The 27,198-nt window shown below is 43.4% G+C and overlaps 1 protein-coding gene across 3 annotated transcripts in view; it reads right to left on the bottom strand.

The window, feature by feature from the left end:
• The window catches only part of FBLN1 (fibulin 1), a 766,403-nt gene that overhangs the window by 606,620 nt on the left and 132,585 nt on the right, over positions 1-27,198 (bottom strand). For all 3 annotated transcript variants that reach the window (XM_069228256.1, XM_069228253.1, XM_069228255.1), the window contains exon 3: positions 8,787-8,919. In XM_069228256.1, coding sequence (XP_069084357.1) covers positions 8,787-8,919 — 133 coding nt within the window. The remainder of the gene's footprint in view (positions 1-8,786; positions 8,920-27,198) is intronic.

Raw genomic sequence — 27,198 nt, forward strand, 5'->3', positions numbered from 1 at the left:
GGTGTCTCCGTCTTCTCTGCAGGGTTTTTCAGCTTAGCAGTCCTCTTCTTCTTAGGTTGCAGGAATCTGAGTTCCTAGGTTCAGGGGAGCCCCTAAATACAGAATTTAGGGGGGTGTTTAGGTCTGGGGGGGCAGTAGCCAATGGCTACTAGCCCTGAGGGTGGCTACACCCTCTTTGTGCCTCCTCCCAAGGGGAGGGGGTCACATTCCTATCCCTATTGGGGGGATCCTCCATCTGCAAGATGGAGGATTCCTAAAAGTCAGAGTCACTTCAGCTCAGGTTGCCTTAGGGGCTGTCCTGACTGGTCAGTGACTCCTCCTTGTTTTTCTCATTATTTCCTCCGGCCTTGCCGCCAAAAGTGGGGCCGTGGCCGGAGGGGGCGGACAACTCCACTAGCTGGAATGCCCTGTGGTGCTGCAACAAAGGGGGTGAGCCTTTGAGGCTCACCGCCAGGTGTTACAGCTCCTGCAAGGGGGAGGTGATAAGCATCTCCACCCAGTGCAGGCTTTGTTACTAGCCACAGAGTGACAAAGGCACTCTCCCCATGTGGCCAGCAACATGTCTCGAGTGTGGCAGGCTGCTAAAACCAGTCAGCCTACACGGGTAGTTGGTTAAGGTTTCAGGGGGCACCTCTAAGGTGCCCTCTGGGGTGTATATTACAATAAAATGTACACTGGCATCAGTGTGCATTTATTGTGCTGAGAAGTTTGATACCAAACTTCCCAGTTTTCAGTGTAGCCATTATGGTGCTGTGGAGTTCGTGTATGACAGACTCCCAGACCATATACTCTTATGGCTACCCTGCACTTACAATGTCTAAGGTTTTGCTTAGACACTGTAGGGGCACAGTGCTCATGCACTGGTGCCCTCACCTATGGTATAGTGCACCCTGCCTTACGGCTGTAAGGCCTGCTAGAGGGGTGACTTATCTATACTGCATAGGCAGTGTGAGGTTGGCATGGCACCCTGAGGGGAGTGCCATGTCGACTTACTCGTTTTGTTTTCACCAGCACACACAAGCTGGCAAGCAGTGTGTCTTTGCTGAGTGAGGGGTCCCCAGGGTGGCATAAGATATGCTGCAGCCCTTAGAGACCTTCCCTGGCATCAGGGCCCTTGGTACCAGGGGTACCAGTTACAAGGGACTTACCTGGATGCCAGGGTGTGCCAATTGTGTAAACAAAAGTACAGGTTAGGGAAAGAACACTGGTGCTGGGGCCTGGTTAGCAGGCCTCAGCACACTTTCAAATCAAAACATAGCATCAGCAAAGGCAAAAAGTCAGGGGGTAACCATGCCAAGGAGGCATTTCCTTACACTCCCCAAATGACCAACCGTACTAATGGGAGTGACCTTGCCACCAAAGGCTTACCTAACTGGCAGAGAAATACCCCTAGCACTCAGGCTTACCTCACCCACAGCGATAAATACCCTAGACATCACTGAATAGGGTGATTTGAGCAGAAAGGGAGTAACAAGGAGAAGTAGTTGGTAGTATCACAACAAAGGCTGGGAGCACTAAGTGCTTAACTCGGCTCCAGAAGCATAACCAGGGATAGTCCAAAACTCTAACATTGGTTCGCCTGGGCAGGTGTCAAGGGTCCCCAATAAAACTCATAGGGGTGAGGCAAAAATAGGTCGATAGAAGTACCTGAAAGCGGGACGGAATGCAATCAGTTCCTATAAGCAGGGGTAAAAGAAAACTAAGCATCAGAGTCACCACAAGCCTGATGAGGACAACTACTGTGGGTTATCCCCTCTTTCTAGTCAGGGATAGAGCACTGGGGACCAAAGCAATGGTCCAGGATGCCACATTCAGCAGGTTATATGCCACCATGCGAACAGCCGGGGTTTATAATGGGCCTGGGGCCCTTGGTTAGGCAGCCTAGCCAGGCACTTAAGGGCCTTCTACTGCAGAAATACCAGTCGCCAGACAGAATACAACAGACTTTGTTGAGGCCGGGACAAGGTACCCCTGCACGAAGGATCCGAGAGGCATTGACTTAATCCAAGCTAATGAGTACAGGTTCACAAGAGAAGGCAAAGGTCGGGAGACCACCAGCAGGGTGGCAGAGTCAGCACCTGGTAACAGTTCTGTAAAGCATAGAAGTGGCCAGTAGACCGTCAAAAAGGAATGCATGGCCACAACAGAGATCCTTGGGAGGTCTGAAGGCTGGGATACTGAGCGGCACTGTTGAGTCAGACGGGAAGCCAAGGGTGGCAGTCAAAGGAAGAAGGAGGAAAGGACGAAAGGGGAAGCCGCCTTGGGACGTGAGCCCCACAGGTGGCGTGGCGGTAAAAGGGGTACGTTGGTTGGTAAAGGAGGCACACCGGAGGGCGGTGTGTCAGAGCAAGGCCACTTATCTGGGGAGGTCTTACGGCAGGGTAATAAGGCAGATGGGGAGTAAACGGAGCACTGCACTCGCAGCCCAGACTCACCGATTGACAGGGCACAAAATGGACAGACAAGGTTGTGAGTTGAGCCTAACAGCAGTAAAAGGCTACCCCCTCACAATCAGAGGAAGAGCCAACAAAAGACCAACAAAAACTATATGACCCCAAAAAGCAGCATGGAGGATGGCCTCAACAATAACAGGTGGCAGAATTGTGACAAGCAAATGACAAGGACTTGATTGATAATGGCAGAGATAATTGAGGATATGTCAGCCGTTGATGTTTATGACCTGTCGGGCAGCTGTGTCCTTAGGATCATGTCAAAATGGTTAATGTATGGGGAGATAATGTATGACCTATCAGCTGTGATTTATGACCTATCTCCCAGTTATGATTTGTGATCATGTCAAGAATTATGTGTAGCACTCAGAAGGAGTTATGACACTGTAAATAACGTTTATGGCCTGGTCGTCTTGATATAGGACTGACCACTGTGATTTATGAAGTTAATGATTTAACTGTAGGAATCCATTCATGTAATAAAACGGCAGCCAAGTATTCCCACAGCAAAATACAAGCACATAGATGGTGTTACTTTATCCAGAGACATAGATATGGAATTTGCACAAATGGGAGTGGGCCGAGTGCGGGGTTTATGGCAGAGGCTGCCCCCAAAGGGGGCATCAAGGTCTGGCGTGGTAACAGCCGCCGGGGCCCCGGTAATGACCAGATTAAGCCGCTTTAGCGGCAAACCAACAAGGGGAGGGACATCCTGCTCTCCCTTTTGGGATGAAAAGCGCGCCAAGCGTGACGAGAAGACACCGGGCCAATGAGGGCCTGGCAAAGTCAACTTTGGTTTTAAATCTCCCTGTGGGCAAACACTACCACACCCTTGCTGGGGCACTGGGGTGGGGGTTTAAAAGCACTGTGCTGCCCCTGACAAAATTACATTTGTGGGGCAGGGGCCAGCACGCAAGAAATGCAAGACCCACCCACACCAGAACAACCGCATTGGCGCTGAGTTGAGAGGGCAGACGAGCGGTGGTAAAAGGGGTATATTGGTTAGTAAAGGAGGCACACCGGAGGGCGGTGTGCCAGAGGAAGGCCACTTACCTGGGGATGCGTTACGGCAAGGTAAGAAGGCAGATGGGGAGTAAGCGGAGCACAGCACTCACAGCCCAGACCCGCCGATTGGCAGGGCACAAAATGGACAGACAAGGTAGGGAGTTGAGCCTAACAGCAGTAAAAGGCTACCCCCTCACAATCAGAGGAAGAACCAACAAAAGACCAACAAAAACTATATGACCCTAAAAAGGGGCATGGATGATGGCCTCAACAATAACAGGTGGCAGAATTGTGACAAGCAAATGACAAGGATTTGATTGATACATGGCAGAGATGATTGAGGACATGTCAACCATTGATGTTTATGACCTGTCAGGCAGCAATGTCCTTAGGATCTTGTCAAAATGGTTAATGTACGGTGGAGATGATGTATGACCTATCAGCTGTGATTTATGACCTATCTCCCAGTTATGATTTATGATCATGTCAAGAATTATGTGTAGCACTCAGAAGGAGTTATGACTCTGTAAATAACGTTTATGGCATTGTCGTTTTGATATATGACTGACCACTGTGATTTATGAGGTAAATGATTTACTGTAGGAATCCATGCATGTAATAAAACTGCGGCCATTTATTCCCACAGCAAAATACAAGCACATGGATGGTGTTATTCCATCCAGAGACATAGATATGGAATTTGCACGAATGGGAGTGGGCAGAGTGCGGGGTTATGAGCTTTCACGTGATGCAAATAAAACTCTGTGTGTTGTGTTCCATCTCAGAAGATTGTACCAGCTCTTGGTTTTGGTTGATTGCCCATTTGAGTGCTGCTCCTTCATGCCGCTTAGTCTGTCTGTCTCTACGGTTTGTATGCCTGGTAGAAGTATTGCTATCAGTGAGATCTTTATTTGTATAGACCACTTACACATTTCCTGTGGTAGTTTGGGTAGTGTGAATGACTTAGACCCTCCTTGTTTGTTTAGGTAGAACATTGTAGTAGTGTTGTGTGTTTGTATTTTGTATAATCTTGCTCAAAATGTTTGTGATGGCCTGGGACTATCCGTCATGCATGATTTCTGAATGTGTTGCAGATCTGCTAGCTGGCTGTGACTACTGCGTCAAGGGCTGACTTTAAACATGTGTTTTATACTGTCTTCCTCTCTCGTATTGCAGTTTGCCTTCTTTGTATTGAATCAAGTGCACCATCTCCTCTCATTGGTGGTGTTCTGACCTCCTCAGGAGAGCATTTTAATTGGCTATGTGATATTGTATTGCAGCAGATCCTTCCGTCTTTCTTCCCAACAACTTAATTCTCTTAGTTTTATTTTCTAGTTGTGGGCCTGCAGACAAGAACTATGGTGGAGTCTGCTGGGGCATTGATCTTCATATATGTTGGATCCTGTATAGAGTGCCTGTATTATTTTCCAATCCAAGGGTGTGGTTGTTTTTGATGAGGCCAGCTCTTCAAAGGCTTCTCTTCCCCGGTCTCTGATGCTAGGTAGTAAGAGTTAAAGGTTCTTCCTCTTAGGTCCTCAGTTTTCCCCCACTGCTGACGGCAATAACTTTTAAGAGTGCATTGGAGTTGGCTATTCACCATTCAGTTGCAGCTGACCTCTGCATTTTTCTCCCCACCATCCTTACTCCTTCACTTTCATTGTTTAGTGGTGAGCCAGTGGATGCGGGTGCATGGACTCTCAAGGGTGATTTTCCTGATGTATGCAGGGTATTGGACGGAGTGGAGTGCCTGGATATAGTTTCTCTACCCTGGGAGGAGGACAGCAACATGTACAAAGACAGTTTTTATGTGGGAGGAGCAGAGTTTAGTTTCTCTTCTAGCTGAACTCCGTATGTTTCTGCTGCCTTCTTGATCACAGTACTTATATGTCTCCTGGAGAAGAAGGCCTTGAACGGTATGAACGTGTACCCACTTCTGGGGAGTCTGTGTCCAGATCTTGCCAGCCCCTTTTATTGACCCCGAGTCATGAAGATGCTTCTTTTATACAGTCCCTTCTCCCTGTAGAGGAATTCCGGTTTTACCACTTGGCGTTCAGGTGGGGTAGGAGGTTCAAATTCTACCTCCTCTGACCGCTTACTCTCTTCTGTTCTCTCTGGAATTTGAAAGCCCTTGTGAGAATCATCAAATTAACTCTCCTTTTGGAGCAGTGCTGCCATCTCTGGCATAAGCCAAAGTTCCTTTTTCTCGATTCAAGCACACGCTTGGCATCAAGTGTTGGGATATGCATATAGCAGGGTCTAATCTGAGGGTGCCATGGATGAGGGGAAAACATTTGACTGGAAATCAGCTTCAAGCCATTACCAGTGTCTGAGATTAATTCAAAGATTCCATCAAACACTTTTTTGTTTACTTCAGTGCAATGCCCCTAGTGCGACATATTTTTTTAAGACGTGAGTCCCATACTCACTGTCCCACTGGAACCAAACTGACTGAAAAGCCCAACTAGGGCAACAATGGTCTTGGTTTACTTGGTTCAGAGAGGACCTGGTTTGGCAGTTCAGGCTGGACTGCTACTATTAGAGCAGAACCAGGGCTGATTTGCATGTGGCTGCAACTAATCTGAGGTGGCATAGTGGGCACAAAAAATGATGGACTGAGATGCTGCCCCAAGTAATTACCAGTGACCGAGATTATTTCAAGCAATCCATCCGTCACGTTTTTGTATACTTCACTGCTTATTTAGAACAGAAACATAGTTGCCAATGCCTACAGCAACGTCATGCACAGGAAACTAACACTTGTAATGTTTCAATACTGTATTGGTCTTTTTATTAAATCTTTTTTACATTTGTTGCAAGGAACACTTGCGCACATCGTGAACTTTATATGCATCCTCTAAGCCCTAATGTCAGATTCATTTATTGTTTTTCCAAGGAGATGCAGTGCTCTGTGGCACAAGAGACTCTTAACGATTTAGTTGTTGTACTAGTAACATGGCGCAAATGAATGCCTCGCAACATAAAAGAGGTAATGGCTGTAATACTACTAAGAAGCAAAATTAGGATGAGTGTATTGCTAACAACAAGATTTTATTTTTGAGAACCTGTAATGAAAACACTTCTCCCTTCCAGTATGCAGGGATTAACAGGCGATAAGACTGTCGGTTCTGTTCTAGGATCGGTGACCACTTCACAAGTGCCCCTACTGACTCACAGATCAGTCTTCCCCTAATCCAATATGGCTGCTTCACACATGGACTTGCTGACTTCAGAGCACAATGTAACTCAAGGTCAGACAAAACTCACCACAACTAACGTGTACACAGATGTTGAGTCAGATTAAGTCCCAAATTCATATACCGTGCACACAGCCCAGTACAGAACAGCTCAGTGTCACAAAACGGTGTCAGGAAACACAAAGTCCTCTTCAGAATGCACCACAATAGCTAATTAAAGGTCCCACGGGAAATTATGAAGTCCTGATTGCTTCCGTCCTTACCCATTCGTTGCTACTGTCATAAGGACGTGCATAGAGGACGTGGAGTGAACAGGCCTTTAATTCAGTAACATATATACCGATTCGTATTCTAAGAACAACCAAGTGGCACCCTCTTTACACTGCTCCTACCTACTGACCTCTAGAGTGACATGCAACATCCTAAAGTCCACATTCCACCATGCAGTCTACCACAGAAGCCTATTAACATATAAATTTGCCTATATATGGGTCAACAAATGTTAAATTCAGCCATCTACATGAAATGACTGCTTACTTGCATCATCATTTGTAAAATTAATCACAGAGTAATTTTATAAACAATAAACCTATGAATTATATTCTTACACCTTTAGATTATGGATTTGAAGACTACACACCTGGCCCCGAAGAGGTCTATAATATAGAGAACATACAAGCACCGCAATATGGATAATAACCACATAGCAACTGTTATTTACCTGTCAAAATTAGTTTCTGGCTTGTTGTGCTGAAGATTCAGATATTTTGCACGATCCTGCCTTTATTGTTTGGCAGGGATATTATATGTTGCTTTAGTACAAATTAGAGGCTTTGAGATAATGTACGATCCCTCATAGAAACCCACATTACAACGAAGACACAGCATTGTTGCTAAGAAGGACAGACTGTGTGTACTGGTGTAGTATTAATATAATTTGATAGGGTATTAATAGTTAAAACATCACGCCATCACATCCATGAATGTGGAAGGGCATATATGAATCTAAAGCACTACAGGCTGTAGACTAATTCTTACAGGTAAGGGATGTTTTCCGGTTGTATTCTGCTGTGTTATATGTACAGCACCCATATGCTGAAGCTTCAAGATGCTAGGAGAGGAAATAGTAGACGCAAGATTATAGGTTAATACGATATGTGTCTGGTAATGTGCGAAAAGGTAATAATTTTGAAGCTTATTCCATTCTTTAGCAGCTACCACAAAGAAGGCGCGGTCTCTAAATGTTTTGGTACTGGTTTTAGGATATCAAGTAAATACAGGCCATTGGATTTTATGGGTCTGGCGTACATGTACAATGGGAATTTGGCAGCCCAGAACGGAGGGCCGTGTCACAGATTATTTGGAATACAAAAACTATGGACCTTGCAAATAATTCTCTTCTTGAGGGCCGAACAACGTAACTAACTAAGAATTGGGGTAATACAATGATGATGTGGGCAGCCTGCGCTTTGACGGACAGCTGCATTTTGAATAAAATGGAGATGTTTTAGAGATGTATCATGAAGTCCCAGACAACAGGTGTTACCACAAGCTCAAGCAGAATAATACCAGGGCTTGAATGATGGACACATGTAGATGCTATCAACGTTCGGAAGGTTGTTTTACCTGTTTCAATTGCCAGAAGCAAGTTCAGGACACACCGAAGAAATGCTGCTCTAGGAACAGATTGGCATGAAGATGGATTCCCAGACAGTAGACCACTTTGGCTACCTCTGAACAAGTATGCATAATGTTGAGCCAGATTGAGGGTCTTAATTTCTGGACATCATCCCTGAGAATCAGTAACTCCATTTGGGTGCAGTACAAATAACAAAATGGCCCAAACAGGGACTACAAAAGCATTCGGGTGTAGTGACACAGAACAGTAGTGTGTTTAAGTCCATACTTGGTGGTGGGGATTCATTCAATTTGTGTGCACCCACAATATGACTTTATTTTCTATTTTACAGTGATGCTGACACACAGGAAGAAACTCCATGCACATCAGTGACATTGATTTTATTTTTTAATACTTCAGTTCTTTGAAGATTGTACAAAATAACATTTGAATACGTTTAGCAAAAGGCAAACAATATGTTTATTTGCTTTCATCCATCTAGAGATAATGAAATATTACCTTTATAGACTTGCTTTCGCAAGTGGAGTTTTCATCATGTGATTCACAGTTCTCATCATCGTTGGCAATGTTGATGCCAGTTGAGCAGTGGGTCTCTTCTAGCTGATTAATGCAGCATTGCTCTTGGTTAATCCTGCCAATGAGAATATAACATCAGGAGGACTATTTATAGTTGTCATAGAAAGCGAATTTGTGCCAGTGCAATTATTATCAACCTAATGCAAGAATCAAGTTGTTGATGTACAAATTAATGCAGCTTGCCAAACTGAAACAGAACACGACAAAGTTCTAAAACCCAGACGTCTTGCACCAACCAGCCTTGCATAAATTGATAGTAACTTCAGATGGCTTCACAACAATTTGAACAGTAGCAGAAGACATAAAAGGCTACTATACAGAACCCCTATAATGGCACTGAAGAGCAAATTTCAACTTTATTTATGTATGACTTGGGAAGAGTAATGTGGACATTTTGAGTTGCAGAGGGGCAAGTATCTTACACTCCGTCTTATCCCTGTTACTGTTATCTCACTGGTGGCTACACTCTGCCATCTATCCATTACTAGGTTTGTGCTCACCACTAAATCGGAGTCGTATAGTAGCTCAAAGTTTGACTGGAAAAATTGTTGCTTAAAAATTGGTTAATTCAATACTTAAGGTGAGCATGGTTGGGACATCTTAATAAAACTATACCTAAAGGGTTATAAAATGAACATATCACCAGCTACAATTAGAACATGAAGTCTTTGATAAGATAGCTTTCATTTGGCTGAACACGATGAGAAGGAGACACTGATGTAGACTTCAAATAGCACCAACGTATGTTCATGTTATTTACAGTATAGACATATTTTCAGTAGATGTGGTCATGGGTGGATGGAGGGGGCTAGGTTAGTGGCTTTTACATTCCAGGTCTTTCTATGTTGACTAGGTATTAGATGGTGTGTTTCAACTCAGAAAACAAGGGTGGGTCTCAAAGTATGTGAGGGAGATCATTTCGGAGGAGCAGATAAAGTAGTTCAAACAATTAAACCCTAGAAAAGGAGAACTGGAAAATTAATGAGGACAGAATGTGTGGCATATGATGGTGAAATCAGGTTAAATAAATTGTAACATGAATGGGTGGTAAGTCCATGTAAAGTCATGAAGACCAAGATGAGTAATCTGAACTGCACCAATTTTTGGCACACAGTAAATGCACCAGCGACATTAAAGAGAATGGAGATGGGGCCATGGCTGCACCTGTGCACCTGTGCAGAGGTTTAGAAATTTAATACATGGATATTAGCTTTTTAGAGGGGTGGAATTTGCGACAGTCAGACATAGTATTTGATACATTAATACATGAATTGAGTAAGTCATCCTGAAGTCAGGTGCTCAAGCTTTTAGAGAAGAAAGGATGTTGGGAAATGGAAACTAGAGAAACTCAGTCTTTGTTGCATGGAGATTTCAGATGACACTGGACATAAAACTCGTGATTAGGCTGAGGCAGGTTTTGAGTTCTAGAATGTCACCGAATTCGCATATTTTGAGGTGGAATTGAGTTTTTGGGCATATTCATGGATCTTGATGTCAGTCAGTATGGAGGCAGGGCGACAGACTGAAGATGCCAGGGAGAGAATGGATCTCTGGGGTACTGCGCAGGAAGCCAAAAAGGTGTAATGGATATATAGTTTTGTTTTTTGGTGAGTCCATCTCTTTTCAATTACTTCTGTCTAGGAGGATAGATAGATAGATAGATAGATAATTATCACACCAGAGGTTACTACTGTGTAGTTATAGATAGGTCAGCCTTTCATAGGAAGATAATTTTTGGTTTTGCTGATAATTTTGGCTCTATTCGTACACCTCAGCTCCTTCTTAGCATGTTTCGTAGTAATCCATCAAGCAAGGAGCAGATAAAAGGGAGGGAGGAGGGAGTACCAATACTGTTTTTCCCTATGTAATTTCCATAGGTGAAAATTAGACAGTGATGCAGAAAAAACACTGAATAGAATTACATGAAATGGGGCAGAAATTCAAATCTTAACCCAAAAAGTGTGTTTTTTGATTTGGTGTAAATGGGTTCAATAGTTTTGAAAAAATTAAGGTTCAACATTTATAGATATATTGAAGTTCTTTTTTAATGCAAGCACTCTGATTGGCAGGCTGCAAAATGAATTGAAATGTTGCAGCAGCCATCAGAGAACTTGAGGACTTGGTCCTCTCTCCTGAACGTTTTTTTCACAGAAAGCATATAAGGAGGAAGGGGAGGGATATCCTGACCCTTTAGACCTTGTGGGGGTTTGGGGGACTATGTTTGGGGCCAAAATCATTATTTGTTTTCTTTTAAATCAGATTGCAGTCCTACAGGAGTCCTGCAGGACCATATATTTGATGGAATGTACCCTGGGATGGGCATGCATTTATTTAATGTTTTAGGAGATTGATGTGAGGCCTTCCCTCCCCTTGACAAGTTATGGCCCGGAGGACCCCATCCCCTGTGCCCAACAGAACCCCATCCCATGGACACCATCCCCGGAACAGTATTTGGATTGGAGCATCTGACCTATTGCACTTTCCCACCTTCCCTTGCTGGGGGCAGTACAGGTGACTCCGGCTGCACAGTGGCCTGTCTGCCCCCAAGCACAGGCAGGATGGCCAGGGGAACAATCCTTTGCTCCTGCTGGCAACAGTGATAAGGGACAGGGGCTGGGTGCGGAGAGCCGGCAGGATCTTGGGGCTCCTCCAGCAGGCCCCCAATGAAAGAGGAAGCTGTGTGTGTCCAGGGTGGGAGGCGGCACCCAGAAAAATTAAATAATGTGGCACAAAGCAATAACAAATTAACTAAAAGAAAAGGCCAGAACCGCTGACTTATTCATTGCTCCCAATGAGGAGCGACCCATAGGGAATTCAAGGGATAATTTGCATATTGTTACCTTCTTGGTAGTGCCCAAATCGGGGTAGGTGCACCACCAACATGTTACCAGAGTGTTTTGGGGTGCTGCAGGAAGTGCAGCAACCCCTCAAGCATGAATTTTTAACAGTAACTCTATGTTTCCTGTGGCATATAAAACATAACCCAAGGAACGATTATGATTGTTTGAAGTACTCTGAATTGGAGTGTTTTCTTGCCAGCAGATGGTTGGAGGGACCCCTTGTGGTTGGTCTTATGGGTGCATTATGTGGCCTGAGGAGTGTAAAAAAAAGACTGACATGTTTAATGTTGTTTTTAATGCAAATGCTTTATTTGTAGGTTTAACAAACATTGCAATGTTATTTAAAAAATGAATGTAATTGAATATGGTTTTGGATTATGTTGGTTTTAATGTTATATTTGGACATGTGAATACAGCTATGTTAAGGTAGTGATCTCTTGGCAAAGGCAATAGGCTTTCATTCATGTATTGATTTGGTCACTCCCTTTTATTCATTAGTGGGGTGTCCAATTGACAGAACAAGTAGGCCTGGCTTATTCAAAATGGCACCGCCTTATAGTGTGATGTTGCATCCAGTGTAGGTTGTTATTATGGGGTTCATGACCCACTTGGGTTGAAATGTGATTTGAGGGTGTCACTAAATGTATTTACAAGTACCGAATGTACATATTTCATAGTATTTAGTAGTGTGTGTGTAATAAATGTACTTGTCATTTTGTAAAAGAAAACATTGACTGGAAAATAATGTATTGAGTGTTGGTGCTGCCTGATAGTGAATGCAGATTAGTCCACACCACCTCGCCTGAGTAGACCTTGAACTGCTCTGCTTCGCTACCCCAGTGAGAGTGAAGCGCACCATGGGCTAATTGGTTCCCAGTAAGTAGAGACTTGTAGATTTAATAGTTGTACTAAGATCTTAGTTTATGTTTGAAAAAACCCTAGAAATGTACTGTAAAAAACTAAGATTAAAGTGACATAACAGTTAGGCCTGGGAATAATATCGTACTTTATATTAAAAAAAACAACAACAAGAAAAAATAGAAAATCATTGAAAAACAAAGGTTAAAGTGATCTTATATTTAGGTGAATGTCAGTCACAACGTAACATTTTAAACAACAAAAACACACATTTTTACCACTTATAATTTACTGATTTAACTATAAATTGCACTCCCTCCATGTAGTGCTTATGACCTCACATATTACATCACTCATTACCTGTTCAATGATATCAATGATGGAACCACTGATAACATCTCAAATGACATCACTGATGACATTATCCAACCAACAGCAGTTCAAATTATTGTATAGATCGGTCCAGCGTTTTACATATGAAAGTAAGTACTAAATTCTGCAGATTAACATAAAGCATAAAATAATCTTCAAACACGCAGGTCCCGTTAGGTTAGCTAAGCTCCTCCAATGCAGAGATATCACCCTGTAATGAACACTGTATGGATAAACTACTTCATGTGGGTAATCATACAGACTGGGTGGGTAAGCCCCTGCTGCACATTGCATTTGGCCTGTGCACAAGTGTTCATGGAGAACCAACTCCCTCCAGACATCCAAGCCCGTTAGGTGGCCAAGCACCTACTTCGTACAGCCTTTACCTAACCTTCTGTGGGTAGCTGACATTTTGTAGAAGAGACCCTCTTGGACCTCAGTTGGTACCCTAGCTTTAGCTTCATTTTATGTTTCATATTTTACACGTTTTAGCTGGAGTGCTTTTTAGCAGTGACATTTTATACACTTTGCTTGCATGATATGTACTTTTATATTTACTTTGCTAGGAATATGTTGTACGAGTTGCTTGTTTTAGTTTGCCTTTTCCTCACATATAATAAGTACATTTTGTTCAAGGTTAGTAAAACAGTTCACAATATGCGAATGCTTGCATCTGTTCGGAGACAGTTTCTAACACTTTAACATATCATGCATCAGAGTTGCGCCTCTAACACAGTGATTATATAAATGATACATAGACCCAGAAAAGGCAGAGGGGCACTCCAGCTGTGCCTTCCTGAGCCGAATACTGCATTTGACATGCAGCTCTGCTGGCACTAATTTACCACCTTTCCAAAGGGATTGCAAGTCATACCACAGGCTGATTCCTGATGCTGTTCCGCTGGTATGTGTGGTACGGCTAACCTCTTAGATCAGGCAGAGGTTACACCCCCTATGCTCTCTGTATATACTTAGGGTTACGTAGGAAGATCTAGAAATCATTTCTCATGGTTGGGTTGTTCATTCTCTTTACTATGTTTGTAATGCTGGTTAATTTGCTTTGTTTAATCTGCCTAATTATCACAGCTCACTCTTTCAATGCAAGTCTACAATTGTTTCAAAAAATGTATTGAAAACTTAACTTGTATCTCTCTTGTGTTTCACCTGGGAATGCATGGGTTATACAACGAAAGGGTAAGATCTGTTTCCACAACTTCTTGGGAGTCAGAGTGTCATGTTCAGGTTGCCACAATTATCTCCCACCCCGGTAAGGTTAGGGGTTTAGCTGAGGCACTGTGAGTAAGCCAGGAATTGGGCAGACAGCTCTTAATGGTGTGGATGGACTTAGTCCCCCACATTCTGAAGTTCTGGCCTCCTAATACACAATCCTAGTATCTTAGTAGGATCCGTATAACAATTTGATGGGCAATGAACTGGACATGGGTGGGAAGGTTTCTGCTGTGAACATTCTTTACCTTGTGCACAACCCACCATGGAGGGCATACTCCCTGTAGACATGCAAGGCCCCTTAGGTGGTGAGGTCCCCTAGTATGCACAGACTTCACAAGGAACTGAACACTATGTGGATAACTGACTTCTTGTGGGCAATCAAGCACCCATAGGTGGGCTAGTGCCTGGTATGTACAGTCTTCAGTCCTGTGCACAAGTTCTCATACAGAGCCGCTCCCTCCTGAGGGTCTCAGGGCGAGCAATCCATGACTGACTTGAGGAGATAGTGTGGGGTATGAGACTTAGTATCTCATAAGTAACTTAATAAATCAATTTGTCAGCCACTGCTTTATCTTGAACAACAGAATAAGAAAAGGTACTTTATTCTACCCACAGCCAATATACACAAGTAAATCTGCACTGTAACTGGCAGCTAGTGCTTCACAATGTTTTAAAAGACCTGGCTTCTGTCTATGGCTGTGACCGTACGGTCTGCTGAATTACTTAATCCAAGTCGCTCTAAGGGAGGTTAAATGGCAGCTCACTATTTGCAAATCAAAAATCCTAAGATGCTATGGGGACCTTTAAATTGATCGCTTATTCAAGGACTCAGTTGAGTGGTAAAGCCACTGGTTTTGCCGTCTAGTTGTAGCTATTTCACATTCCAGGTCATGCGCTCTTCTAGATGCCTCGCAGTCCAATAGACCAGTAGAGGTCATTTCATGAGTGATCACAGACCCAAACAGAGCCCCCGATCCAAAGGAGAACGCGGCCCAAGTCATATGTCTCTTATAATGGGAATCAGTCCTGCAAACAGGCAGGAGTTTCATAGAGAACAAAGGTTGTCCCTGGAACATGCACATGAGGATCCCTGGTTGCAGCATTGTTAAAGGTAGAAAAGGTCACGAAATGCACCTTCACGGCGCCATGCATATTTTTTGGCAAAAGACCAGAAGCCACAGTTTGTGGTTGTAGTCTTTTCAGTGCTTTGCGCTTCTGGCAGCTTTCTGGGACCCACAGGGTTATGTGTGGGTCACACAGCAGTAGGGTTCCCTGCTGCGTGTATATGCAGCTTGAATTTATGTAGGCAATGCTGCTGTCCTCTCGAGACCAGGAAGGAGTGCCGAGACAATCTCCTAAGCACAGAACCTGCACTCACTTGATCTCAGTTACTTTAACAGACAAGTACTGGATGCACAAAATTTGCTGAAAAGAAAATCTGAATGATCAACCTCAACCATAAAGCATAAGTGCACGTGTAATCAGTGAGCAGCTCCCAAACAGACTAAGATCTACGAATTCACATGGTGCATCACATGTCACACAGTATCATCATTGTTTTCAGAGTCACCTGGTGAAGAGACTACATCACAGGACAAACACAAGGCGAAAAGAATCAGTGTATTTTAGAACAGTAGGTGTTGTTACTCAGACAGTGCAAGCCACAAGGTTCTACCTATTCTTATGAACCACCCACTATAAAACACCTCCATAGCTGATTAGGAAGTGACCACTACCAATCCCCTCCTCCTTTTCAGACCATGACCCCCTGCAGACCCTATCCTCCCACACACACTGACTTTTATTTAAGGTTGGAAGTTCCGTGAACTAAGCAGATCATGGTTCTAGGGCAAAAAGTTAAGGGAGGGACATTGTCAGACCAGCGGGTTTCCAGGAATGCAGGCCCAACATAAGATAAAGAGGTCTAATGCATCAACGTATTTCACTCATTCTCAGTCTATAGAGAAATATGTTGCCACACAACGGCCTGTGTGCCATGAAAAGTAATGCTACTGTATTGAGGAGGTGTAGGAAGTTGGCTCTGTATGTGCTATTTCAAAGTAAGGAATAGCATGCACAGAGTCCAAGGGTTCCCCTTAGAGGTAAGATAGTGGCAAAAAGAGATAATACTAATGCTCTATTTTGTGGTAGTGTGGTCGAGCAGTAGGCTTATCAAAGGAGTAGTGTTAAGCATTTGTTGTACATACACACAGGCAATAAATGAGGAACACACACTCAGAGACAAATCCAGCCAATAGGTTTTGTTATAGAAAAATATCTTTTCTTAGTTTATTTTAAGAACCGCAGGTTCAAATTTTACATGTAATATCTCATTTGAAAGGTATTGCAGGTAAGTACTTTATGAACTTTGAATCATTACTTTAGCATGTATACTTTTTACATAAAACACAATAAGCTGTTTTAAAAGTGGACACAGTGCAATTTTCACAGTTCCTGGGGGAGGTAAAGTTTTGTTAGGTTTCACAGGTAAGTAAGTCACTTACAGGTTTCAGTTCTTGGTCCAAGGTAGCCCACCGTTGGGGGTTCAGAGCAACCCCAAAGTTATCACACCAGCAGCTCAGGGCCGGTCAGGTGCAAAGGTCAAACAGGTGCCCAAAACACATAGGCTTCAATGGAGAGAAGGGGGTGCCCCGGTTCCAGTCGGCCAGCAGGTAAGTACCCGTGTCTTCGGAGGGCAGACCAGGGGGGTTTTGTAGGGCACCGGGGGGGACACAAGTCAGCACAAAAAGTACACCCTCAGCAGCGCGGGGGCGGCCGGGTGCAGTGTGCAAACACGCGTCGGGTTTTCAATGGTTTCCTATGAGAGATCAAGGGATCTCTTCAGCGTTGCAGGCAGGCAAGGGGGGGGCTCCTTGGGGTAGCCACCACCTGGGCAAGGGAGAGGGCCTCCTGGGGGTCACTCCTGCACAGGAGTTCCGTTCCTTTAGGTGCTGGGGGCTGCGGGTGCAGGGTCTTTCCCAGCCGTCAGGAAATAGAGTTCAGGCAGTCGCGGTCAGGGGAAGCCTCGGGATTCCCTCTGCAGGCGTCGCTGTGGGGGCTCAGGGGGGACAACTTTGGTTACTCACAGTCTTGGAGTCGCCGGAGGGTCCTCCCTGAGGTGTTGGTTCTCCACCAGTCGAGTCGGGGTCGCCGGGTGCAGTGTTGCAAGTCTCACGCTTCTTGCGGGGAGTTGCAGGGGTCTTTAAATCTGCTACTTGAAACAAAGTTGCAGTTCTTTTGGAGCAGGGCCGCTGTCCTCGGGAGTTTCTTGTCTTTCTCGAAGCAGGGCAGTCCTCAGAGGATTCAGAGGTCGCTGGTCCCTTGGAAAGCGTCGCTGGAGCAGGTTTCTTTGGAAGGCAGGATACAGGCCGGTAAGTCTGGGGCCAAAGCAGTTGGTGTCTTCTGTTCTTCCTCTGCAGGGGTTTTTCAGCTCAGCAGTCTTCTTCTTCTTGTAGTTTCAGGAATCTAAATTCTTAGGTTCAGGGGAGCCCTTAAATACTAAATTTAAGGGCGTGTTTATGTCTGGGGGGGTTAGTAGCCAATGGCTACTAGCCCTGAGGGAGAGTACACCCTCTTTGTGCCTCCTCCCAAGGGGAGGGGGTCACATCCCTAATCCTATTGGGGGAATCCTCCATCTGCAAGATGGAGGATTTCTAAAAGTTAGAGTCACTTCAGCTCAGGACACCTTAGGGGCTGTTCTGACTGGCCAGTGACTCCTCCTTGTTGTTTTCTTTGTTTCCTCCGGCCTTGCCGCCAAAAGTGGGGGCCGTGGCCGGAGGGGGCGGGCAACTCCACTAGCTGGAGTGTCCTGCGGTGCTGTGACAAAGGGGTGAGCCTTTGAGGCTCACCGCCAGGTGTTACAGCTCCTGCCTGGGGGAGGTGTTAGCATCTCCACCCAGTGCAGGCTTTGTTACTGGCCTCAGAGTGACAAAGGCACTCTCCCCATGCGGCCAGCAACATGTCTCTAGTGTGGCAGGCTGCTGGAACCAGTCAGCCTACACAGATAGTCGGTTAAGGTTTCAGGGGGCACCTCTAAGGTGCCCTCTGGGGTGTAGTTTACAATAAAATGTACACTGGCATCAGTGTGCATTTATTGTGCTGAGAAGTTTGATACCAAGCTTCCCAGTTTTCAGTGTAGCCATTATGGTGCTGTGGAGTTCGTGTAAAACAGACTCCCAGACCATATACTCTTATGGCTACCCTGCACTTACATTGTCTAAGGTATTGCTTAGACACTGTAGGGGCACAGTGCTCATGCACTGGTGCCCTCACCTATGGTATAGTGCACCCTGCCTTAGGGCTGTAAGGCCTACTAGAGGGGTGACTTATCTATACCTGCATAGGCAGTGAGAGGCTGGCATGGCACCCTGAGGGGAGTGCCATGTCGACTTACTCGTTTTGTTCTCACCAGCACACACAAGCTGGCAAGCAGTGTGTCTGTGCTGAGTGAGGGGTCTCCAGGGTGGCATAAGACATGCTGCAGCCCTTAGAGACCTTCCTTGGCATCAGGGCCCTTGGTACCAGGGGTACCACTTACAAGGGACTTATCTGGATGCCAGGGTGTGCCAATTGTGGAATCAAAAGTACAGGTTAGGGAAAGAACACTGGTGCTGGGGCCTGGTTAGCAGGCCTCAGCACACATTCAATTCAAAACATAGCATCAGAAAAGGCAAAAAGTCAGGGGATAACCATGCCAAGGAGGCATTTCCTTACAGGAGGTCTCTAACGAGCTGTAGGAAAATGTTGTGAAGTGGCACCTGCTGCATGCAGGGCAACTAAAAACAAGCATTGGCAAAGTCAATAGGTTTTGCCTTTGTCTTTAGGTCAAGCGCGCAAGCGCTCTGGCCTGTTGTAATCTCTCTGTGGGCTTTTAACCACGCCCACCACATGCCCATCAATATCACTCATTCATGGGCTTGCCTTTTAAAAATCCTTTGTTATCGTTGGTAAATGCTTTACGTTTGTGCCTCATTGGGGCAGTTTTGTTACTGCCTTGGCCATTAGCTCTGGCACGTGGATAATTGCACTTATGCCGATACGCATGACTGCGAGTCTACTTCTTTTTCCTTTTGTGTCTCTCCTTCACGCTCATGGCAGCCGTGGCGTTTTGAATCAGCTCGCTTATGTCAACTGTTTTACTTTTCAATTTATGTGGCAAGAAAAGTCCAGTTAGGAAGTTACAATGCTAATAGCTCACTCAAGCAAGTGCGAGATCAATTGCATTTCAAATGGCTGCTTCTTTTGCTTTCTGTCTTACTAACTGGATTATACATATTAGAAACAGGTTATAATAATGTTTGTTTTAAATTAGATAAACCGTCAATTGTTGTTTATGTTGTGATGTATGTTGAATTAATAGCCCAGGGTTCCAAACTTGTAATTTGTACCTTATTTAATATAGCATTGTATTAGAGTACAGTAATGTGTAGTTAGTAAAGTGCCTTTGCACCTGCTCCACCATTCAAATCATGCCCCTTTTAACTGCAAGGTACCCACAATTGGGGCTGCCTGTTTAGTAGTAACATATTGCAATATTTGGTGCTTAGAGGAGCTATGACAACTTTTGGCCTGGTGCCACTGCACCTACTGCACCATTCAAATCATGACCTTAATGTCTGCAAGATAACTGCACATAAGAATGTCTTGAGAATTTAGAAGTAAAATTTAGTAATAATTTGTGTTTACTGGAGTTCCTAGAGGTTTTGGGTATGGTGCCACTGCACCTGGCTGTGCCATTCAAATCATGACCATAATGCCTGCAAGAAAACTGCACTTGTGACTGACAGTTTAGTAGCAACATTTAGCAATAATCTGCGTTTAGAGGGGTTCTGACACCTTGTAGCACCGTTGCCACTGCACCTGCTACACCATTAAAACCATGACCCCAGCGCCTGCAAGATAAATGCACCTGTGACTGTCTGTTTAGTAGTAAAATATAGAAATAATTGGTGTTTATATGAGCTCTGACAACTTGTAGGCCTGGTGCAACTGTACCTGGTGCACCATTTAAACCATGAGCCTAGTGCCTGCAAGATAACTGCACTTGTGACTGACTGCCTGTTAATAAGTCAATGAGAGGATAACAATTCAGAATAAAATGTCACCCAATTATACAGATGACATTTCTTTAAAATGACTCAGCAGTAATTTGAGAAACAAACACACAAATAATTTTAATATTTACAACTGTTATTCATCATAAATGTAATTATTAAGTAATGAAAAACACAACATAATTAGCTTACTTGCTGCTTGCTTTACATCTGCACGCTATACTCCATTGCAAAATGGCCCACATGTTTACACACATTTCAATGCAAATTTTGCGTTCAGTTTATCTTTTTGCGTCTAAATACTAAAAAGTAAGCAATCACCAAAAAACTGAAGGTTTACTCCTGCCAAGCTCCACGCAATTGCAAAAGCAGAACAGAAAGCACAACATAAGAGAAGGAAGTGACCTGGTAGCCAATAAAAAGCAAGTAAACTCAAGTGACGCTTGAGTGATGCTTGAATGAACAAACAGGAAGTTTAGGTAAGTAAGGGGCATACTAGGGGCAGGTTCTTAGTCCCTTTAAAATGTTAGTAACATTAGACTTCGCAAAGCACAGGGCAAGTGATATGCAGGTGAAACCTAAACACTAACGTACCATGAAATAATGCTGTACCAAGAAATGATATATTTCATACCTTTAGGGCTAATCCTTAAACTTCACGACACACCAGTTCATTTTGTGCCCACTAAAAAACATCTGCTAGTGTGAATCTACAGGTCGTGATTCACAGTACCTGTGATAGGGAACACCTACAGATAGAACTTCAAATGGTGAAAGATGTATTAATATAGCCTTATAGCACTCTGCAGAGGGCTATATCAGTTGTTCAATGCCCGTAATCTGAGTTATGGGCCCAAACCGCAGGTGAGGGCGCATGAAAAAGTTGAGGACTTTTAACAACTGGTTTAGCCCGAGGCAGAAGGGCTATGAGGCTATAAGAACATTCTACCCATCGAGCTGGAATGTTCCAAATAAAAATGGGAGAAACATTAAGAGAAACATTGGAATGTTGGAGATACAGGTTTATACCAGCTGTTATAAGCCTGGGCTTACTCCATTGTCTTCAGTGGTGCTCTCAACATTCCAATGTGCTAATACTGTATATCTTCTGCAGATATAGGTCTGGTGTTGGGGACAGAAAAACACAAGTACCAGGGTTATGCAAAATGCATAAAACACCTAAAAAGAAGTAAGTTTGGGTTTCTCCAATAACAATATATACATCTAATCTCTCAGTTATAAATTTGTCATAACTAAGGTTATAGGGTGGTGGACAAAGAAAGGTGACATCCCAAAATGTGTGTGCTTTGAGGAAGGTGGTTCACTACCAAGAACAATATGTTTCTAATGGAAAAAACTTTGCATTGCTAAGAAACGGCTGGGAATCGGCACCAGGATCGCATTCGTCCTCTTTAAAAACAAAAACAAATATATATATATATATATATATATATACACACATATACATATATACACACACACATACATATATATATATATATATATATATATATATATATATATATATACACATACATTTTAAGGATTATGTTTAATAGAGGAGCGATTAAGGCAACTTGCTCATATTTCCATGACTATTCCTGGGATTGTTTGAGAAACCTAAATTACCAACAGTTATAAAATTAGGACTCCACCTCACCGTTTTTAAACAGAAGAGGCAGAGAATTCCCTGCAAAAAGAGTTGGTGTCGCACTTCACCTTCAAGAAGACTAGTCCCAATATTAAACTTTCGACTTCCAGATACTCACTATCCAACTTCGCAACTGAGCTAAAATCAGTCACGTGGAATACACTGTCCGAACCACGTGCACCTTTTCTTGACACACAGCTCTGTACAGAGACCATACTGGAGCGTGTGAATGGGCTATTGCTTTCTGAATGCAAAATGAGCAAAAATAAAAAAAAACAAGTCCAAGATGCAACATGTTGGCAAAATGTCTAGGGCTGGCCGAAGGCCTCACATGAGATATGAGACATGAGACTACTGGACTAGGGTGACCACCACCCTCCAGGTCAAATTAGACACAGTTTCCAGACTTGGACCTTTGTGTGATAGCCTAATGCACTGTGGGAGCTGTGCTCTTGTTTTGATTTCCCTAAACTTGTTAGTCTAAAACATCTGAAATACATGGTTTAAAAGAGAAAAGTTCAAAACTGGAGGCAGTGGTCATGACCGGAAGTGAGGTGATCACCCTGCACTGGAAAGCTATACATTCTCTATATGCACTTGAAAATGTAAATGCAAATAACTTTGTGAAACAACTTAGGCATTTAAAACAGGAATGAGAACATTTCTACCCCCCCCCCCCACCTCCCCCTTTCCCCTCCACGACATATGATGAGCAGACTTCTCTGCTTTGGAATTTGCCAGAAATGGGTTTGATGGGATGTTTGGAGTCGGAATGCTGCGCCCCATAGGGGGGCTTCCAGTGTACCTTGATGTGCTGATTGCAAGTGAAAGACTCTGCAGTTAAACCCTTCTGTGGCCAATCAATGCAGTGGCACGTCGCAGGCCCCTTTCATCTCCGCACCAGCCTCCTGGGAGGGAGCCATGTTAGTCAGCAGGACCCTCCGCCTCTCCTCGGGTGGGAAGCTCCGGTTTCTAATCATTGCTTTCAATAAATTGTTACCATTTGGCCGCGGAGATGGGGGACATTCCTTCAGTTGGCGCCAGAAATTGCTTCAAGCTAGTTGTTTTTCAGCTTCTCCCTGACCTGCTGGTGTTTCGCTTAACACTAATTTATTTGACGTGCGGGAGGGGAGCGCGGGGTGTTTGTGAAGCCACCGAGGCTCCTTTGTTGGGAACGAGTTCACTGTAGTAAACATTCCAATTTGTTCCAAGGCAGAGTTACATAACGTCTCCTTGGGAAAGAAGCGCCCTTTACCAGCTGAGAAGACAGAGGTTTCAAACCTGCACAATTTCAAACATACCCCGTTAACATTCTTAAAAGGCTCAGTTGGTTCCCTCCACCCTCTGACTCCTGGATATTTGTCACCAGTGAGGATTCCTTTGGTCTTCTCACCTTTGTCACACTACGTGTGTTGGTTCCTCCCCCCCCCCCCCCCCCACACACACACACACACACTCCCCTTGTTACACAACTCTTCCTGCAAGTCATCGCTGTTTTTCATCAGTCCCCGTCTTCAGGTTATGCACCTTTCTGCAAAGTTTGATGTTTTTTTTAAACTCCTTTCGGTAACTGACCCAGGAGGTTTCCTTACTCTCTGCCTTCCAGTAGCTTCCCACACGTCCACCCCCTTCAGCATCTCCTATCAGTTTCTTCACTCACTAGCCATCCATCCCCTCACTCCTTTCAGTAATTGTGCCAACACTTTTTGCTCAAGTCCCATGGCAATGTTCCCTTCCCGCTCTGACAATATCTGCCCCATGCGTATATGCCCTCACTTCCATTACTTAAAGCTGTTCCTGACTCTTGCCCTCGTCAACATTTTTATTAAATGTATGTTTTATTTTCAATAGTCCAATTTACATGTAAAATAGTTTGCTTTAACAAGTCTAAAGCCTTGTCCCAGCACCGTGCCATCAATCTAAGTCTAAGATGTTAATGTTACAATTTTAACATGCCACTGTCCAATAATTCTTGTTTGAGATTATCTCAAGATCACCTAGGATTACCGTCTGTACTCATTTCCCAGCCATTCCAAATTTTCCCAAATCCTTTATGCAACCTTGGTATTGGTAAACGTCGTTTCCATCAATCTGCAGTGTTCCGTTCCCATTTCCCATTGGTACAGTCTTGGAGGCATTTCCGATCACCATCTTTGTGCTGTATCACAGTTTGCTCGTATACAAATCAGGTTTACTAAAGTCTTTTGGTAGCCTGTGAGATCTGATGGTCTTCAAATGCCCAGTAGTACCAGTCAGGATGAAATTCCAGTGGTTGCTCTATTGCTCTTTCTAGGAAGGTTTGCACGGCTGTCAGAAACTCCAGCAGCTCCAGAGTGTATGGAAAAAATAACTCCCCAGCCCGCACCCTCGAAGACAACACTTGTCTTTTTATTTAATAATTTTGTACAGAGTGTTCATGTGTAATAGGTCCTGTGCAGGATCCTAATCTGTATTAGGGAAAAGATGGCTTTGATAGCCATTTCTGTCGGGAATCCCAACGCCTCTTGCCGGTCCTCCACATCGAGGTCTCCGAGGTCTGTTTCCCATCTAGTAATTTCAGCAGTGGGAAATAAGTGTTATGCATGACAGTACTATATTTTGGGAGATTCGTTTTTTGGCTAAGCGCTCATCTAGTAACCTCCTTTCTAGTGGTGCATCTTCACGTGTCTCTTCTTCCAAGGGAATGCACTGTCAGAGGATGTGGCTCAGTTGTGCACTCCTCAACATTTGTCTGTCATTTCTTGCATCTCCATCTATTCCAGGTGCTCTAACTTTTTATAGGCTTTCCCTTTAAAGCCACCTCCTTTCCTTGACCTACCATTTCTGGTTTCACCATTTACTCCTCATATTTTTTCTAGTTCTTCTTAACTTCGAACTCTTAAAAGCTCACTCTAGGGGGGTAGTTCCACATGCATACGTTGGAAAGCACTTCCATCCATAAACATACTCAGTAGCACTACTGACTTTATAGAGTACAACCACTGGCAATCAATGGTTTCTTTTGCAACACTGGCTCTGTCAAATCTCTCTACTGTGACACTTGGAATCTTAGACCTCTCCTTGTTCCACCTTCTCTCACCTCTTTCAATATCCCTCTACATCTTATCTCCCAATCCTTTCTACCCATTTACCTCCAATTTCAGTTGATTACCCTCTGAATAACGCATTTCTACATCTTCACTCTTTCCAACACAATTTCCATCGAGTCTCCATCGCTATTTGTAAAACTGGCCTTTCACACTTTCCTACACTGGTCTCACCTTTTCATGGTTTACTTTGCAACATTAGTTCCATCAATCCCTTCTCCATCGCTGCTTTCCAAACAGGTCTCAGTTAATTCCATTTTCATTGTAAATTCGTATCACCATTCTCCACTCTACCAAGAAGAATATTAGGGACAAGTTTCTCTCCCTTTGGTCTCTCAAATCCAAAACCCTGGATATCAGAGTGGGAAAGGGAACACATGTTTTATGCACAAGTGCATGCTAGCAGAACTACATAAACTGCAGCACTCATCCTCCCTCAGAACTTGTCAATATAATCACTATGATAATAAAACCCTTGCTTCATGATACTACATACTTTAATTCTTACGTAGAGTGTCCTCACTCCAATACTTAAATGACAATTTTATGCAAGGGATAACCTTCAGCAAACTAATAACCTTTCCAAACTTGGTTCTAGGGTTATAATTACAAAGCTCCTCAGTGGAATCAAGCTGCATTCCAAATGATGGTGTCATAACAAGAAACATCTGGGCATGCTCCAAAGGTGGGTGCCATGCTTAATACACATTTGCAGATTTTAAGCATAGGTAAAGTTTATCAACAATTGCTAGTGGGGAAAATGCAAATAGAGTGTTTGTTACAAAACACTGCAATGAACCCCTCCCTTTTAACGCCGAGAAAGGCTTGTGTAACTCTGTACACCTTCAAAGCCACACTCTAATCTAGATTTGTTCTGAAACTCCAGTGGTTGTGGCAGAAAAACTATTTGTTGATAGAGGGCAGATGGAGCCAATTCGCAAGTGCAGAAGAAGCCAATAGATTATTTGCAATCTTTGCAGCATAGTCAAGCCTCAAATACACGGCAGAATCATTCAAATAAAGTTAGCCTAAACAGATCATACCCTCGCCCTCTTAACATTTCAGCATAGCTATTTAACAGCCATTTAACTGTCTATGGATGGTATCTAAAAATAATCTGTAGGTAGCTTATTTGAGCAGCAAACACTACATATATATTTTTTTTACATAAATATATATATTTTTTTTAAGTACTAAAGCTCAAGTAGCCATACTAATTAATCATGTGATGGTTGTCTTATCAAGTCATCACTAGCAATGGAACTATTTTTAAATCTTTTCCTACCGAATCCATCAAAAAAGAAGATCCCACAGTTACTTATTTTCAGTGCTGGGAACACCTGATATAGATTGGATTTCAGTTTCCGTAAACTAAACGCCTCTAAAAATATATCATATCCCTGCATTATAGGCCCAGGTCTCTCCTCCTATACATCATCTGCTTACAAAGGAATAGTTCAAAACATCTGCTTCAAAGGGTAAACATTTTTACATAAATGTATTTCACAATTTTCACTTCCTCCGATAATCAAATGGTAATTTCAAGTTAACTAGTTTGAGGTTTTATGTTTGGAATTATTTTTGACATATGTATTTGATTGTTCCTCAAAAATGCGAGTCAATAATTACTCTTTCAATTGGCAGTTATACCTGGCAAGGCAACCATGTTAAATTGTCTACATCGCTCTGCAGCGTCGGTATCCTGTTTTTCCAGTCTTTGTTGTGTCTGAGGCTTTTTTGGCTCACTAAAAATCTCCTGAGCTGGAATCTGAAAACCTATCTGTCAGTATGCAAAGACATAGTCTAGGTTTAAAAGCCAATAAAAACCTCAAATACCAAACAATGAACAGCTTGGATTTCAAAACACATTCTTTCCCGGACATTTCAACCAACACTTGCACAGTTCGAAAAAAGTTAACCTTTTCTTATTCAGTTCATCTGATACTGAAATGCGAGCGAGTGGTTTGGCAGACGGTCAGGGAGTCCATCATCTTTTGCTTCTAGTATGAAATCGGTCTCAGATCAGTATTAATCAAGTCATTACAGTCAGATGCTCCTTCGGTGGCCTACATGACATGCCAAAAACTATAGAAGTAAAAAACAGGTTTAATGTGCAATGTATCTATGAAATATTTAACTCTTGTGATTTAGTGCCTCTGTTCCTCATAAATGAATATGATTTCAAAGGGGGTAACTTCATTTTCTCTCCATATTTGCAAGTAAAGCTGATTTTTTTTGTGAGGT

Source organism: Pleurodeles waltl, chromosome 4_1, assembly GCF_031143425.1.
Source record: "Pleurodeles waltl isolate 20211129_DDA chromosome 4_1, aPleWal1.hap1.20221129, whole genome shotgun sequence".
Taxonomy (NCBI): Eukaryota; Metazoa; Chordata; class Amphibia; order Caudata; family Salamandridae; genus Pleurodeles; species Pleurodeles waltl.